The 19,268-nt window shown below is 40.1% G+C and overlaps 1 protein-coding gene across 5 annotated transcripts in view; it reads right to left on the bottom strand.

Annotated features, from left to right (window-relative positions):
* Window positions 1–19,268, bottom strand: part of Pkn (serine/threonine-protein kinase N) — a 41,272-nt gene that overhangs the window by 17,943 nt on the left and 4,061 nt on the right. For 4 of the 5 annotated variants that reach the window (XM_089598317.1, XM_014363456.2, XM_014363457.2 and 1 more), the window contains exons 2-3: window positions 13,825–13,953; window positions 13,141–13,342 (exon numbers count right to left, since the gene is read on the bottom strand). In XM_089598317.1, the coding sequence (XP_089454443.1) occupies window positions 13,141–13,342; window positions 13,825–13,953 (331 nt within the window). Of the gene's footprint in view, window positions 1–13,140; window positions 13,343–13,824; window positions 13,954–15,556; window positions 15,688–19,268 lie in introns of those variants that run through there. The other variant, XM_089598316.1, reaches the window with a different exon arrangement.

Here is a 19,268-nt window from a genome sequence, read left to right as displayed (position 1 = left end):
GAGAAAATTCAATCGTGAAGGATATTTTTCCTGCGATTGCCAGTCTTTTCGAGCGAGTTTCCCAAAAATTGCGGTTGCGACCACTCGCACCTATAACCGCAAGTTTAAAAAAAGAGGAAAAAAGCACACCAAGCATCAACAGCTTTATAGAAGCGGGGGGGGGGCAAAAAAACCCCCAGACGTTCGCCTCTCATTCACTCGCGCTGCAGTAATTGCTCGAAGGAGTTCCGGTCGTACGCGTGTGTGCCGTACAGGTACAAAGCAGAGCCGTCATAATATGCAATTACGGCATCGCCGCTAGCTTCCCAGCGCCGGCGTCGTTTTGTATACGCTTTGACGCGTGAGAGAAAAGGGACACCGGCTCCGTTGCTCTCGAAAAACCTATTATATACAATTGTACAAAAACAAAAATTAATTGGCTTCTTTTATAACACCCCTAGAGGATTTTATATATATTCGCAAGATAACAGAAGGAGAAGAAACAGACAACAAGTGGGAGTTGATTATTTTTCTCTCCTCTATCGGCACTGGCTGTGTTTTGCCTACTTGCGCTGAATATTTTTTTTTTTACCCACAGATTTGTCGTTTCGCTTGTTTTTTTTAACCCATTCCCTCTGCAAATCCAAACGAATGATTGGCAAAATAAAATGTATCATTTTTTGATACATCATCGTAAATAATGAGACACTCCATCAAAAAAAAAAAAAAAAATAAATAAATAAATAACGCATCTGCAATAAATGGAGTTCAGAAAAAAAAGACAGACACGTGTGTGTATATATTCTTGTATTAACCATCATATAGGAGTAACGAGTCCGTGTATACACACAAACCCCATAGCGACGACAAATCTCGTCCGATCGATCGATCGAAATGTATATAGTTTGGCGCCGATCATTCAGGGAATTAATTCCCACGGCGCACGTGGCAATGTACCAATGTACACCAATAGCCATTGTAAGCGAGAGAAAAAGAGACATTGGCTTCAACCAAGTGCGAAGTGTAGAGCGAACGAATCACTTGCAGGTATGTACCTATAGGATTTTTTTCTTTTTTTTTTTTTTTTTTTTTTTTCATCTTCCCTTGACGTTTGTAAGCATAGGTATATATATGTATATGTTACACGTATTTCAAAACACGGTTGTTGAAATTCTCGTGTCTCGCGTTATTTTGATACAATTGATATATACCTACTTATACCCGATCGCTCAAAAGATAAAAATCGGCGTACAATTGAATCGGCTTCAATCATGTATGTATGTATATTATACACACACATACCCTACACACGTAGGTATATACTTACTGCTTGTGCAACACTGGAAAAACATCCGAGATTGATCCCTCGATAACTCCGTTTCCCTTATACACCCAACCACTGCTCACTATATAGGTATACTATTCGTACACGTTATCGGTCTAATGGGAAAATAAGTGAAAACGAGAAGACGTTTACATGGGAAATCGACTCCCGTCCCAAGCAAACACGGGCGGGGACGAGAAACTACCCTTTCCCGATACTACCGTATACACGCGTGAATCTATATGTATGGATCGTACGGTAATGTATATATAAAAGCACAGGAGGGAAGGAAAAGGTCGTTTGGTCAATTTAGCCTCGCCTTCTTCTATAGAGTTATGTTAGTGCTTATATATACCTATACACTATTGGTTATCGGCCAATATGTACATTTACGCACACAGCTACACGCGATTTTCAATTTAAGGCTCTCCCTACTTTCCTACAACAGGATATCTCTCCCATACGTGTCGAGCTTTTACTGTTACTGTCTATATATATACATATATATCATGTACATAGGTGTGCATGGTACACATAAATGTGCTAAATATTCAAGGAAACGAGCGGATGGCTTATTGAATTTCCACCAGAGTGGACGGCCATTGTGTGTCGCGTGAATCCATATATCGTGGGTTTGTGCGGGTTTGTGTGTACAAGTGAGCTTTTGTGGGCATGGCTATATTTACGATTTTACACTTCGTAGAATAGGTGGCGCGATTTTTCGAGCAGATATTGCCCTCAAAGTTTACACGAAGTTGGCTTGCGGGATATTGAATCAAGTTTAAATTCGCGTTGGATGTGTACTTTATTGATGTTTTTACCGAAAAAAAAAAAAAAAACAAAAAAAAAACAAGGGTATCTACATATTATTAGTCACTCTACCAGAAGCGCTTCAGCGGGTGTTTTGATTGAATTTTCCATTAACAGGAAATAACATACTAAAAACGAAAACATTTATGAAATGTATTAGGTACTCAAGTTCGTGGGTGGATTATCGAAAAATAATAGACACGTGTTTTTGTTTTCCACGTAAACAAACAAGAGTTTTATAAGCAGGAAGTGACGTCACTCACTTCCACTTCCGAAGTTTATTGAATCGCTTTAAAATTATATTCTTTATGAATTTTTTTTTTTTTTTTTTTTACTTGAAAATATGTGCGGGAAAAACGCGTTCCATATACTCTAAGCCTGACACACGCAATAGATGAAATCGTCAATTTTTTTTTCACTACACTAAATGTTAATATAGCGACAAGTGACAATAACGTGCTGTAAAAAATCTGTCAATTAGAAAATATTACATTCAACACTATAGCTCATACACTCGTTTACTCTCAACCCGATCAATGTTACAGTAAGCACATACAATACGGTTCATACCGAAACTTATATATATATAGTTACCCCAAAGTATTCAAATATTATATACACATTGGCCAAGTATATAAACAGCTGATTTTCGGTAAAACATAAATTGTGCACCGGCAAGAACAAAACGTTTCTAAAGCCATCGTTTCCGAACCAAAGTTAATTCCCCGCTGTATGGAGTTAAAAAAAAAAAAAAAAAAAAAAAAAAAAAAAACGGCCCCACCCGCACGCGCAACGAAAGCACCCGTGAATCGGCTGAATTTTTTATTCCGCGCGAACTAAACGATGAGAGAAAGAGAAAATTCAATGAACGCAGCCAAGCGAGGGGGGCATTCGAAAAAGGCTATGGGTCGACAAAGGGAAACGTGTAGAATACGGGGGGGGGGGGGGTGCCGCAGCCAGTCGTCTATGACACTGTGCGCGAAGAAAAAATAAAAGGATTCGTATATAAGAGCGATCGTTGTCCCATGGAGGATCGGGACAACCGCATGTTTTATCATCGATGGTTTACAAAATTTAAGTTATAGCTGTAGCTGCATCGTATAAAAAAAAAATCATTGATAATTATATAAAACGCAATACCTCATTATTTCCACTATACTTACAACTCACCGTGTGCGCTCACTCATTTTGCCACATTATACAATACGAAGCATAATACAAAAGCAGTGCACGACCCACTGCGGCACCGTTGTTTTTTTTTTTTTTGTTCGGGGACGAGGGGGCTTTGAGAAAGAAAAAATAAAAATAAAAAATAAAAAAGGCTGCGAGGCCAAAACAGAGAAGAGCACATGCAATTTGCACACATGTGTTATGTTGTGCATTAATATATATGCAGCATGTACCTACACACATCTCTCTCTCTATTTGTCGGTGTGTAGGTATATATATATATACAGCGCGTTCTCGAGCGTCTGCTGTAGAGCAAGGGTTCAATGACTCACGATCGCATGCACACATAAATATATATATCATGTACTTATGTGCAGGCTGTTGCTCCTGCGTGGCTCTTCTTGGCGATTTTTCCGTACGAAAAAAAAGGAGGGACTCTTCTTCTTTCTTACGCCAGGTACATAGCATATTTATAGCTTTACGTCTATTTTGCGTTAAAAAAAATAATAATTATAATAATAATAAATATATGCGCGTTAATACGGGATTGGGGTGAAAAAGATCGTCGGTACCTATATACGTGATATATTGCAAAGGAAACAATGAAAAAGAAAAATATTATTCACTGAAAATTTGTGAAATTCGTTACTCCTAATGACTATGTGTATTTTTGTAACGACGAAGCGGCAGCGCTTCCGGCAATTACGCCCGAGAAACGGTGCAAACACAGGCTTGCGCTCTCTGTATTATTCCCCTCATCGTTATGGTAATAAAAAAAAAAAAATTCCTATATATATGATAATAACATTAAGTTTTAACGCGCGGGAGAGAGAACCGTTGCACATTAGCGGATACCTATACTCGCGTTTTCGATTCATGCGCGTATGGTGTATACACAATATTATAAACACTATCGCGCGATCTATGTATCGCCTGTAAGTACTGCCGCTGCTGCGATTTAATTGTTTGCGTGTGCTCGAGCGGCGGAACGACGTGGCCGCGCATGCGAGTGGTGTATTATCCCGTTTTTAAAACGAATCAAGGAGATAATTACTACAGTAGCGGGACTGGGATGGGAATGGAAAAAAAAAAAAAAAAAAAAAAAAAAAAGAGAGCGAAAGATCGCATCGATTGATCGGTGTGTAACGTGGAAAGTCGAGAAAGCCCCCGATCTCTCTATACGCATTTCTGTGTTGGGTGGTTTTTTATCGTGGAAAACTAAATTCTTTAATAAATGATTTTAAAAAGGACCAATTTCACGATGACGTAAGTAATGTTAAATTGTGAGGACTACAAAGAGCCGACGAGGGAGTCTACGTCACGGGTGTCCAAGAGAGATGAGAAGGAAAAAAAATTACGCATTATTTCAGGGTCAATGTACAAGTAATGTGTTGCCGTCAGAAGCAGACGATCAAAGCACAAACGCGCGACTTCAGAGGTTTCAGATCGAGCACACGTTTTTTCCCCTCTTTTACAAATCGTTCTCTAATTAAAAAAAAAAAAAAAAAAAAAAATCACACGTCAAGATCATAAATCGCGAGAGTTCTCGTGCATATCCATACTATATATTTGATCGCTTCGTTTCATCTATATACACTCTATACTGGATTTTCTATAAATATCGAAATTTCAAGGTTTGTAGGGCACACACGCATACGTATTTATTGCACACCCCAAGTTGAATTAGTGCTCCGACATCCTTTGAAAAAGACATAGACAATGTCGTTCCCATATTACTGCTTATCGGAAACCTTCCAGCGCTCCAATGAAAAATTGATCCACCAACGCGTGACACTTTTAATTATACTAGGTACTACAGTAAACCATGTACATGTATATGTATAACCCGATTGGATAAATTAATGCAACTAATGAACGTGTACAATACTATACGTATGTATTTTTAATTCGATTTTATTATTGGGACGGTCGGGGGGAGTTTCAGTGAAAAATTATTACGAGCTAACCAAGTATGGCGTAAGAATATTGTAACTGTGTTCCTTTTCTTAAAAAAATAAATGCACACTGCTGTAATCGTTATTACGACTGCGTCGTTCTGCTCGATGGTCCGCGACATCCTTACTACCGAACTGATTAGATACATAATATATATATATATATATATATAATCATGTACAACTGGACTGGCACGACACGCACGCACTTAGACGTGTTTATTCGTCATGATTTTTGGTCACGCCGTAATAACAGTACCGACGAGTATGCAAATCGGCGCACATGAAAATCGGTTTTCTCTTTTCGAGATGATGATTTTTACGACAACAAATTGACACCAACCAACGGATACGGTATTTCTCTCTCCATACCCCTACTCTTAAATTATAACCAATGCACTATGTAAATAAGACGTTAAAATTTTTTTTTATAATACTATCAAATTTATTGCGTCGTGGTGATAAAGATATCGTGAGAACGTGACTCTTCACGGGCGAACAGGAAAAAAAAAACAAAGAAAAAAAAAAAACGTGTAGATACAACATTCAATATCTTGTTCTGCACTAACTCCAGTAATAATATTATAAATCTGTATTGAAGCAAGTTTTAAAGGTAGTGTACCGTACAGTCGACATATTATCCTTTATAATTAAGAGAAACAAAAATACAGAAATACAGTCTAGCTTCCTTTAATTTAATCTACAGTTATGTAGTTTATTTAACATATATAATACGTACGAAAAAAAAAGGAATTAGTAACAGTAATCGGTCGATCGAATAAATAATATCCGCAAGTGCAGACGAAATGTCATCATCCACAGAGAATGCGATGATAATGTGATGTATTATATATTATAAGAAGAAATCATGAAGCGATACAAAACGTTATCGGATGCGGTGAAGCGACAAGACTGGCTGTTATCATCACCATTGCGAGAATATACACAGCACAGCAGAGTGCTTTGCTCCGGACTCATGGCTGAGGCATCAGACCAGACGAATAAAAGAAGAAGAAATAAGCGTGTACGAGTGACGCGCCTCCCTACAGTGCTCATGTGCAGAGCTTACGTCATATCTCTCTCTCTCTTCTTGCTCCACTAGCTGTATAGCTCTTTTTATTGCGCGAGCGTTATACACGGACTCATGCCCTGAGTATCTCGGTGATGTTTCTCGTATGATATTCCTCAGATCAAAATTTGTGCATGAATAGAAAAACAAAATGAAAAAATTTATTTTTTGGAAAAATATAGACTCACAATTATCATGACCATAAAGAGGCCATGTTTTTAAAATTCTAGTTCTAGCAGTGCATGCAACGGATTTTTTTTTCTTGTGCGTTTGAGAAAATGTTGAGAGTGTTAAAAAATAGCGCACATCTATTTTTTTTTTTTTTTTTTTTTTTTCCATGGTTATAAGTGAATGGTCGACATTAGTAGATATATTAGCCACATGCGTACCTAATGTAGCTACAACGTGTGTGTATTAGGAGGGCAAGTACATAAATATAATGTGTACACTTACATCAATGGAAAACGATAAAAACAACCAAAGTACTACAATCAACTTATAACGACTCTTTTTTTTTTTTTTTTTTTTTATCATTGTCATTATTTTTGAAATCGGTGTGAAAGGAAATAATAACATCATGTTTGCCAGGAAAACACATCCATATGGTACTTGTACCTAATTCGATGACAATGAGCCACTAGTCGTGTAGTATGGACGCAAGTTATGGCTCTGTAGTCTTGTATACTTATATTTCTAGCAAGTAAGCAAAATAGTTTTTTTTCTGATGTGTACGAATTTACAACGAATCGTAAACTTGTTTGTCAATCAACTATACTTCCATAATATTTTGTATGAAAAAATGATGACTTGCATGGTAACGACCAATTCTCAGTTTGAAAATAATAAGAGTGAAAAAAAAAAAAAAAACTTTGTCTTATCGTGAACATGTACTTATGAGACTAAATACGAAACCATACCTATATAGCACCTGGACTATAATAATATAACATGTATATACTATAGTGTTGGGCCAACGACGTAGCGGACAGACAATGCGATGTAGGTATACATAAATAGTTGCAGACACAAAGTCACAGTAGATAAAAAATAACGGAAGTCACTTAATAAATTCAAATCTAAATTTACAACCGATAACGACTGTCCATTGTAATATCCGCGTGTGCACGCGCCACGTATGATTTATCGCACGAAAAGTATAATTGTTAGGTGCACGCGTCACGCGCCGCCCATTTGTTAATAATAGTATAGAGAGGGAGAGCAAAGTCTGACAATCGAAAGGAGGCAATGGAAATTTGAAAAAAAAAGGAAGAAGGCGTATTTAGGTACACGGATAAGAGGCTGAGATAAAACAGGCGTAATGGGGGGCTTTTACGAGTAATTTATATTCATAGAGAGACAGAGTACAATTTGCACGCGGTACATTAGTATAGTTTCAGAGTTCGAAAGACCGAGAGCTAATAACATGAATAATGCACTGCTGTTGCTCCCGCGAATGGAGTGCGAATGATCGCTTGTGCATATTGTGTTATACGTACACACGCAGCGGCTACTGTCGTATACTGTAACTCATTTTTTTTTTATCCAATACAGTATATACATATACATGTTGAAATGCGTCACAAATTTTTGTATCAAAATTATTATACATTTTGCTATTTTCAACCGTTCGATCGATCATCATCGTCACCGGGAGTGAGTATATATTACGCTGTCGTGAGAGAAAAAGAAAAGCTTTGAATATTTAACGTGAAAAATAAATTTTCTTCAAAGCTATTTTTTGCGAACACTCTTACATTTATAGATTTCCAATAGAGCTTATCGACGAGACTGTAAATGATTCATAAATTTTTTTTTCTCAATACCACCAGCACTGCAGTAGCAACAGTTTTTTTTTTTAAATTAAAAGTCCGAGTTGAGCGTAAAAAAAGATCGGTAAGTCATTGTACGGCTTTCCGAGAAATTAATTTTTCCTCAACGTCACTGTCAGTGATGAAAAAAAAAAAAAAAAAAAAAAAAAAAAAAAATTGCCGATCATCGCACACCAGAGAGACACGTTATTTAGGTGTTACATGCATCCGTGGCAGTTTGCATGTACATAAATATATCCACATACGGACAATTACCTCGGTACATGTACATTACGGCGTTTCGTCCCGCCAGCAGCCAATCACAGCGCGCGATGAATCAGCTCGAGTACGGCGCGTTAACTTTTGCGCGCTTTAGATAGCAACATTATACGGGACATCGTAATCGACGACGACGAGCTTTAGTCTCTTTCTCTCTCTCTCTCTCCTCGTATACTGTTATGCAGCAAAGTATACACGCATATGGCAGCAGCTGGACAATGCCAGAGGAGTCGAGGTAACGCCGCTTGGGGCGCGAGTAACTTGTATATGAATGACTCACTCGGCCCATTACTCTCCGTCTGGACGGACATATATATATACATGTAAGAGGCGAGGAGAAAAGTGCACCGATGTACCTATGTATATTCTGTCAAGAGGGGACAAAAATGTGATTTTTTTTTTCTCTCGTCTCACAGGCGTTTTTGCACCCTCACGACTGTACCCGACTATTTTCTCTATAGTTTCCACTGCTGTTTGATCAATCATCCTTCAACTACAACTGTACGCTCAAAGAGGAAAAAAAAAGCTCCAGAGAGAACAAAACGATATTTAAAAAGAAGAGCTTTCGAGAAAGAAAGAACAAAAGATTGCGTGATGAATCCGTGTGGGATCCCTCTAAGAGAAAGAAAAAAAAAAAAAAAAAAAAGGAATACGCCCTCCGATGACACATCCTTCCTCAGCTGGCAGTCCTCCTCGTGCAATCAAGCAAATGAAGAAGCGCTTCTCTCACCCCCCTAATGGACACAAAAAGAGGCACGCGCGTGTGCGCCCCTTTTTTTCGATAAAAAGCCACCAAGCCCGTGTATATACAAGCATTATACGCAAACAGCCCGCCCCGCTGTGCATACACGACGTAGGTACAGTTCGATATCGAACTATCACCATCACCGGCACAACTGTATACATCACACGATAGTCGTGCACGCCCGGGACGACCGACGCTTCTTCTTTCTCTCCTTCGTACCTTTTTTTTTTTTTTTCGCCGACGTGCCCCTCCGGATGCACGTAATACTAGCCTGGATGCGCTCAATAAGGCCGCCGAGAACTTCCGGAGTGTATACAGGATAAATGTAAGTATATACGGTGGCCGTCCCCGGGCAATGCTGCGGTCGACGGACGTTGCGCGTGACACTAAGTAAGTGGTGTGTGTGTATATGCAAAGTATTCGCCTCCGTCTCTGCGGCATGGGAAGAAACTTGTTGAGGCTTCGCTAAGATCTTTCGATTTTTCTTGGATTTTACCCTTCGTTCCTTTTCGTTGTTTATGGTGAAAAATATTGCAATTAATTATACCTGATAAATAAATTAAATTAAATGAAAATCACCCGATGCTCATTTCAAGGGTAAAACGGACGACGATGACCAATGGAATTTCACCCCAGGCGCGAGTCGGCGATTCAATGGTAATTCGACGGTACACGAAAAGCCGAGAAAGAATCGAAACTCGCAACAAATGATCGGTCGTCCAATTAGTTCTGGAGAAAGAAAAAAGTCTGTGTACATTCGCCCGGTGTTTGCTTGGTGCATGTACATAAAGCCGGAAGTTGAGGAAAAAAAAAAAAAAAAAATTCGAATTTATTCGTTTCGTACGAGTGAACGTAAGTACGGTGTATACCAGCAGAGATAGAGAGCACATTATACTCAGTATAAGGAGCGCGTTGAGGTGTTTAGATTTAATTTTTTTTTTCTCTTCCTGGAAAATAAATTGATTAGTAAGGAATATAGGAGAACTTTGCAGGGACTCCGGCAGAGTGCTCGGAGTGGGTCATTCAAGTTCGTATACATTGCACGAAAATCGTCTTTGCGATGGTTTCGACCTCGCGACCGGTGGAACAATCAGGCAAATGCAAATGCAAATACAAGTGTAAAACATCAATAAAATGCATATCACGGGGTTAAAAAAAAAAGTTTACAAGTTTGGCAGTGGTCGGGAAATAAAATCAAAAAAGTTAAAACCACTTCAATACGTATCAAAATCATACATCCAATGATATGACGGATAAATGACTGCAGTGCGAAAAAAACCTTTTAGGAAAAAAAAAAAATTACTCGAAAGTCAAGTTCCATTGATAATGACAATAATAATTATTTAGCTCGATAACACGCAATAACATTCTATTGTCATTTCCTTCCATTTCTTTTTTTTTTTTTTTTTTTTTTTTTTCTATCTTCTATATTATAAACTCGAACAACCGTCCGACATCTGTCGCTCGCGATAAAATTGAAGAGTCACGCGAGGAGAAGGACTTGGATAAACGATGACAAAATTACGCGTAAAAAAGTTTTTAAAAAATCCAATCCAAACTCGGTTAATTACGTCGCACCTCGTGAGGAGGTACCACCTTTATTTATACGCGTCGGAGAGAGCTATGGGTATACACATACCTTGTACACTTACTGAGGGGCAGGGGGGGGAGTAAAAAAAATATAAAACCTCTTACGCGTCAGTTTGATCGAATTTCGCAACGCGCGCGGCTCAGTTGAGGCTTATATAGTGTACTTGCATACATATACACCAGTTTGCAACGCTACAACGTGTATACGTTATACTCGCGCAACATCGGAGAGAGAAAAGAGAGCAGAGAGCGCCGAAACTCGGCGAAAACGAGAGCTATATAAGTACCGAGCATCACCTCGAGACTTACTTTCACGGCGCGATTTTTATACATATATATAATTTTTTTTTTTTTTCAAGCCAAACCTGCCCCACTACACGTATGTATGTGCCATTTACTTGTTACACGTATACACCATCAGAGGGGCAGCTCGCACCAATGAAGAAGCGTATAAATAGTATAAATATAAGAGCAAAAGAGAGCGCGTAATACAGTTTCGGCTTGTCCTCAAGGATGATGGCCGACTCGACTGGATCGGACTATATTATACTCTCATCCCTCGTACGTATACTTACGTATTATAGTGTATCTCTTTTTTGCTTGTTCTCTGCTCCGCTATATATACGTATAACCGATGTATAAATAAACGCAGCCGTACGGCTCGCGTAATAAATTCTTGCGGCTCCGTCTTTCTTTTCGATGGACATTTGTATATGTGTGTGTGTTGTATAGGGTAGCTCGGTTTAAACGTGCAAAGTATAAGTATTTCGGAATGGGATTTTCACGCTCCCTGACCTTCGTTTATGCGCGACGATACGGATTTCACGCATACAAGTACATCCTTGAGATTTGGAATGAAATTTATCAAGTTTTCCTCCAGATTTATTCGACCATCGATGATTCATCCGCGTTTATAAATACATGGAAAAAAAAAAAAAAAAAAAAAAAAAAAAAAAAAAAAAAATGATTATACATTACATAATCGTGTAAGTATAAGGATCGCTTATTGGGAGGTAAAATGTATATAATATAGTATACATAAGCGCGAGAGAGGAGCGACCGGATGATGATGAATCAGTTTTTCGAGTCACGGAGCGGCAGCAGTATAGCTATTTGTAGACTAATTATATCCGAGGCTCTTGGCACATATTATGCGTGTGCTTATGCTGCAGTTGTATGGAGCACATGATGTCTGTGTCAATGGGACGTTATAACATACCGTGTGTTATTATATAGAGCTCGACGCGTATTTCAGGAAGATTTTACATTTTTATCTTTCATTGATTGTCAAACCGGAGTCTCATACACGCGGCGCCGGTGACCCGAAGAACAGAGCTATTGGACTTTATCAGCGCGTGACCCAAAGGGATCGGTTAATTCTATGCCAGGCTTACCGAGACCTTCGCCTTTTTTTTTTTTTTCTCCCGCGCGATATGGCGAAGAAGGGGAGGACGCGCTCTCGAGGATCCGGACGTTCGTAAATTATACATATACCCACTTGGAGAAGTAGGATGAGCTATACGTATACGTACAAGTAGACCAGGTGATGGTGGCACATGAGAATATATATATACTTGAATCTGATAACACGTGTACCCATTCCACGGCTACTACTTGTATACGTGGCGTTTGCTTATGTATGTGCTACCGAGCGCGTTATCTTTTTCGAGAGAGAGGAAAAGGAGAGCCGAGTTGCTGGAAGGGTTCCTCGTCGAGGGGGCAAAGAAAGAGGAGCACCAGCCATGGGAAAGACGTAATAATTGGCTGGGAACATGCACGTGTATGTGTACATAATATATGTAAGGGTATTCCCACTACAGGTGCGTGGATCTGCGTGCGCCATCGTTTACCCCGCGTTGAACTGTATTTTCGCGAGTTCCAAGAGGAAATGGCGCGTTTAGCCGGCGGTGGATTCCCTCCCAATGCCCACGTATACCGGAAGGAAGCACCAGGTGCAAGATCATTGTCCTTCGAATCTCCGATGCATCAGGTGCTCATGAACAATTAGTCATCGCAAGGATACAATGAGAAGAATATTATACCCAATGACAGTCTCTGCTTCCTCGTTTATTTCTTGACGAAGAGAACAACTCAAAGTGCCAGTAGCACGTGCTCTTCTCTCTCGGGTCGATTGCTTTTCTTTATTTCTTTCCCTCCCTCCCCCTCTTCGCTGTTTCGATTGCGTGCACCGTACGTTACACACTTGAGCTCTCAATTGTTTTTTTTTTTTTTCATTCCCTCCCAACGCTCCCGTTTGTCCCCGGTAATCGCGTTAATTACGTTAAGTGATCGTTGACGGGGGAAAAAGCTCTTCCTCCGCGCAATTACCGCTCGTGGCCTCTTGTCCTTTTTTTTCTCCGAACCTGCTTTAGTACATATATACACAATTGAAAGAACAAGCCTATACATACCTCGTCCGTTGGAGTGATTCTGTTGCGGCGTCTGCGGCTGTCCCTGGGTAAGGATGATTTGGCTCTCGAGCTGCTGGAGTTCGGCCTGCAGCTCGCTCAGCTTGCTGTTCGACATCTTCACCATGGCGGCCACGTCCGAGAGGGCCTTGCGGTCGGTCGCCACCTCGCGCAGCTTCTCCGCGCCGGCTTTGATCTTCAGCTCCTGCGTCAATTAATTTACAACGAATGTCATGAAAATCGGGGACCCGATTTCGTTTAGGGGCTTTCCCGATGTTTCGACCAGAAAAACAAAAAAGGGTGCCATCTCAAGGGTTAGCAACGATTCGCGCGCAGTTCTGCTGTCTCTTCTTTTAATACATAGATACTTCAGAATACCATTTTGTTAATCTCAAAACGAAATAAGGACATCCAGATACAATATATATATATATAGCCCATACGCGCGTATAAGTTGAAAAGAGTTAACGATCATCGAAAGCGGTACATTTGTAAAAAAATTAAAAAAAAACTCTTTCGGAAAGAAAAAAGAGACAAACAGATGGAACCAATTGAGATTTAGTTACAGTTGTATATTTGGCTATATGTGTATAAAGCTATACAGAAACCATCAATCATTTCAAAAGAGTCCTGATATTTTATAAACATCATACCGGAAAAAAAAAAAAAAAAAAAGTAAGAACGAACCTTGCGAATTTCACGGCGTATGTGTTCGCGAAGCTCGTCCAAGCGCGCGGACAGGGGCACCTGCGTGTTGTCGGCGACTCCATACTTGTGCGACAGTTCGTAGACGACGGGGTGCCTCATGTAATCGCCCTGAAACAGAAACACACGAAATCAAATTGACGTCGCTATACGTGTTTAAAATGTTCAAGTGTAACGCACATCTATAGGTACAGCCGTTCTCTCCTCCTCTGGAGGAAACGGGACGAGGATAACTTTCGGAGCGCGTATCTACACACATGCACGCGAGTTTCGAAGAGGAGAGGAGGTATATAGAGAAGGAGGACATAGTTTGCAATTGCCGGTGTAATGGAACGCCGCACTTTTCGGGCCATTTCGGTCTTCGTTGGCCAATTCGCTTTTGGAATGCCACCCGGTCACTACTTTTTGGGTCAAAGTTAGAGTTTCTTTTTTTTTTGTTTCCCCCCTCGTCCAGCTCTATGTGGACACTTTCGTGCACAGTTGTCCACAGCAAACGGGTGTTTTTTTCTTTTTTCATTCTCCTTTGCTTCTACCTAATTGAATCAAGTTGAGAAATTACACGTGTCGCCGATCAAAGGGGACTAGCATCCGTTGGAGAGATTCATGAAAAAAAAAAAGCCCCGTTAGAAATATTGCGTACGCCGGAATCGAAGGCCGATCGATCATTGTTTTGCTCATACGCCGATATCGTATCAATACACACGAGTTCAGCCGATCTCTCGTGCAACATATAAATTTAATTGTTTCGCAAGTATATATATGTATACCACGTGTAACCCATTGAAACTTTGCTGTGCAACTGCTCTCACACACGGTAAATGGCAAATTGGTCCGCTTGCCTCGATTGAGCGGCTCGAGCGCGCATCTGTCGACGTGCCAATAATTATTATCATCGACGCAGTGCGCGTAGTGAAAAAAAGAAAACAAAAGGCGGCGTGTCTCCAACAACGATAACGCATATACATACGCGGCGTATAAGAGGGGGAGGGCAGCCGATTACGCGGCTATACACGATTGCACAACACGACGGCTGATTGTCATTTCAATGTACATATATATAAAAGGCGCGTGTTCGCAGCAACAGCGGCGCTTGATAAAACTACATTATATGTATAGACACTCTCGCTCTCTTTTGCATAATACGGAGCGCCGGATCTTTTATCGGAGCCGACAATTGTTGTTATACACGCATACAGCATCCACACTCTCTCTCTCTCTCCTGTCAAGGTCGGCGTCTGGCTGAATAATATGTATACAACACCCCTCTCTTTCCTGCTCGCAAGGGCATCGTGCCAACTCTTGTTTTGAACATGAGGGGGCGGAATATGTATTATTACACGATCTGGACCCATTATGTGTGAGTACCTTCTCGCTCTAGATACACTCTCTGCTTGTAAAACTTTTGTACAACGTTGGTCCGAGATGATATACGCGATCTTTCGTGCGTCCATTTGGGCCACGTCGAGATATTGGGGCAACAGATGGCGCGAGATTCTCGCTAACGGAGAAAGATATCTTGCGATCGTCCATCGATCGTTTATATTTTTTCGTAGGGTACGATCGAAGGTATTGATTGTTTTGAAAAAACTTTAACGTTTTCCATATGATCCGTATACATGGATGATTATCTTGATTTGTTATCGTCGGTGGCACCAGATGAAAAATTTAATGTTTCAGAGGTATTATGATATGAGGCTCATATCAAGCAACGTACCATGATGCACGGCCTCACGCATCTCCAGAGTATGTCGTAATCCGACTTCACTTTTTTCGACTTGTACTGCACTAACATTATATCGCGAACAAGCCCGTATACTTCAATTCACGTGTTTACGTGTAGAACAAAAAAAAATGCAACTGAAGCAACATTGTGCATCTTTATTTGTTATTTATTATTATTTTTTTTTTTATGTACATCGATAGGAGAAAAATGTTAGTAATAATAGTTGTGCTCCCCAAAAAATTAAAACGCGACACGTGCCTCTGCTCGCGACAGGGAAGTGGAGAACAGACTGATCATCGAGGCAAGTTAGTAACAAGAGTTGCCGTACACGGGGGCGTTTTATCTTTTTACGATATATATCTGGAACTGTGTAATATATGTATACATATATGTATATATATCTCGATAACGCAATAAATTCCTTTTTACGTGTATTCCTTTTTATATAAAACAGTTCTTTTGTTTTTCAAAGCACAATGTACACACACGCATTGAGTATATGTGTAATGTTTATAAGTGCCGGAAAGATAAGGTGCGTAAATCTATCGGGTGTGTATTAGCTACTTGAGTAAAATTTGACGTGACGACAGTCATTTATATAAAAATGAGAGAGAGAGGAGGTGATACGATAGCGTTTAATTATAGCCTCGGGCTCGTGAATCATCCGAGATACCGGGAGAGAAGAATACACACCACCACCTGGTCTGGGGTACCTATTGATATTATTTCCGATTATTTCTCTATCTCTCTCTTCTTTCGTAATACCCAAAGAGAGCAACAACATTATCTAAAAACCATCGTCATTCATCTCTGCTAGCTCCCCTTTTGCCTGACCTACGCGTCCCATATGAGCAAGTGATTCTGGTTCAACGGTATAATATTATGTATACACATGGGAAGAGAAAACACCAACTGCTGCTCGTGATCATTCATTTTGCCAATCGTTGCTCGCCAAGTGTGTACTTTAATGACAGTTCGAATGGAGCGTCAGCTTTACTTATCTCATCTTTTAGCGTCACTTCACTTTATACAATATATACATAGCTTTTCTTCTTTTTCTCTCTTTTCTCGGCTTTTCCCTCTGGTCTTCTTTATACACCATACGGTTAACAGCTGCGTCCCTCGGTGCCAGTATACATGTATAAAGCGGAAAGGGTCAACAGTCCCGGATGACTCGTGACTGCGTCATTTTGCACTTCTTGCGATACGCGCTCGGGGAATAGTGACCATCTACAAACGCAATACATTTCGACATTTATATATGAGTACGTGTTTGTGGTCCTATAGCTGCAGCTGTTTTTTTTTTTTTTTTTTTTTTTTTTTTTTTCAAGTATAATTTCGTTTGATCGATGAATTGTGCTTGTACTTTTTGGTGTTTCCAAGTGCTTACGCGAATAATCAAAGCCACAGGCCATACAATGAGCCAAGAAAAATCATGGACAGTAAAAATTTTGTGACTTTTGTCTCGTTTCGCAGGCAAAAAAAAAAAAAAAAAAAAAAAGAGAGACTGTTGGGCTATTCTGTAATTTTGCAATTACAGTCTCAACGAGACCGCATCGTCGTCGCGTGTAGGAAAACATCCTCTCAGCTGCTGTTGAAAAAAAAAAAGAATAACAATAATGATAAACTCAACTAATAACTTGACACGGCAGAGTCAGTCACATATAACAGAGAGGAGCTTACAAAATAAATGACGTCGATCGGCCCACCCATACCCCTGATACACCTCGAATCGACCATAAATATGTCAGTGAAAAAACGGTCCATACTATTATGTAGCGGCAGGCAACGAGAGATAGAGAGAGAAAATTTGATGCACATATTTATATGGGTGATGAGTCGCAGAGCCGCTCGACCATCGCGAAAAGAGATTACAAGAGAGAGAAATAAAAGGAAAAAGCTGTACCCACACACAATACGAGAGATTCCCGCGACCTCCTCTCCGCGCATTCATGCAACATCAACAACGTGGATTTCACCTCGTTAGAGCGCGACGACTACAATCCTCCCCCCCCCTTCTTTCGCCTCATATTTCCACGATTGTCGCGAATATATATATACTTGTACATGCGCCGATGCTCCTGCAAAATGCCATTGCGATTGTTTACCCGATTTGATGCTGCCGTGTGCGAGAGGTGCATTCAGGTAAGTGCATAAAGACCGTGACCTTGATTTCACCAATCCTCGTAAAAGTTGCACAGCCGCGTACACAATTCTCTACATCTATACACATCATGGGTACACAAACATGTGATGTTAGGTTTGTTGTTGTTGTTGTTGTTGTTCCTCTCCACACACACATTCTGGCCAATCCCCACCACCAATCGATCTTTAATAGTGTGCCTATATCTACACGGCTTTCCTCGTCGTTTCGTGGCTTCCCTCTAGAGTATAGGTGTATATGTATACATACTTATTACAGGTATTCATGCGAGATGTCAATCGATATTACTTTGTTGCCATTGTCCGTTTGGTTTTTGTTTCATTTAAACGAGAAGGAGACGAATTTTTTTAACAAAAGCTCGACGAGGGAGAATCAAGAGGCTCCTTGGTGTACATAATATTTATATCAAGCGTGAGTATATTTTTTTTTTCGCAGCAGCGTATGTAGCAGCAACATAGGTATAGAGTGTACTCGCTGTTGACTTCCGCAACGAAACGGTTTTCTTCCCTCGATCGCGCATCAGAAGCGCTTATCCCTTTTTTCAACCTCATGCATAGTATATAATATACACCGATTTTTCACGCGCTTATGCTTACGTAAAATCAAGAAATACACTTAGGTATATATAATATATACTCACACACTGCGCCGCGTGTGAAACGTGAGTCTCTTGCACGCTTTTTTTTTTCCTACACCTACACATAGTGCGTACTTACAATTATTAGAGTTCCAGCAACGGCACGAGAGATGTCATGAGAAGAAGAAGAATAACCATACAGCAACGCGACTCATTTGTGTGGTTAATTCATTATTTTTCCGCGTCGTTGCGGTACACACGAAGTGAGCAGGTATAGCCCGCCGATTATCTCGACCTGCGAAGAGGCTGTTAGTTTGGAAAAAAAAGACACGCACTTGTGTACACACACCTGCCTCTCTCTCTCTCTCTCTCGTTTATACATTTTGTTTTGGCTTCGAAGGCCCGGCAGACGAGAAATTTTGTACCGAGCTCCATGTCTGAATTGTGGGAGTTTTTTAATTCTACGATTTTACGAGATTAACTTAAGTACTAAAGGCACCTAGGTGTATTCATTATTGTCACGAGAGAAAAAAAAAGAAAAGAAGAGTATCAAGTTACCTCATAATTATTATTATTATTTTTTTTTTTACCAACACCTAACAAAGAGGATATAATTATTACGTGGAATGAACAAAAATTGTAAGGCAGTAAGTACATGTACGCGCGGTATCATCATGATGATCTGCACTTTGTAATAAGCGTTAATAAATGCCTCGGTGTACGCTTCCTCCTCATCGTCACTATTCGCGCAAGTGTACTTGCACGAACGCAAGTACAAGAGATCCGCCGAAAACGGCTTTCACTATAATAGGAAAGTAATGTGTACTTACGCGAATACACGCCTCCTCTGCTCCCAATTTTGAGAGCGAAATTTTTCTCACGGGGCGCTCGCTAAGGGAAAAAAAAAAAAAAAAAAAAAAGCTTGCCTCAACAGCTGGTGCTGCATCGCGCACGCACGTCGA

This window comes from Copidosoma floridanum, unplaced genomic scaffold, assembly GCF_036245765.1.
Source record: "Copidosoma floridanum isolate Cflo_tuat_1 unplaced genomic scaffold, Cflo_Japanese_pri ptg000006l, whole genome shotgun sequence".
NCBI lineage: Eukaryota > Metazoa > Arthropoda > Insecta > Hymenoptera > Encyrtidae > Copidosoma > Copidosoma floridanum.
Note: the sequence above shows the minus strand (reverse complement) of the source record. Positions and strands in the feature narration are given on the sequence as shown.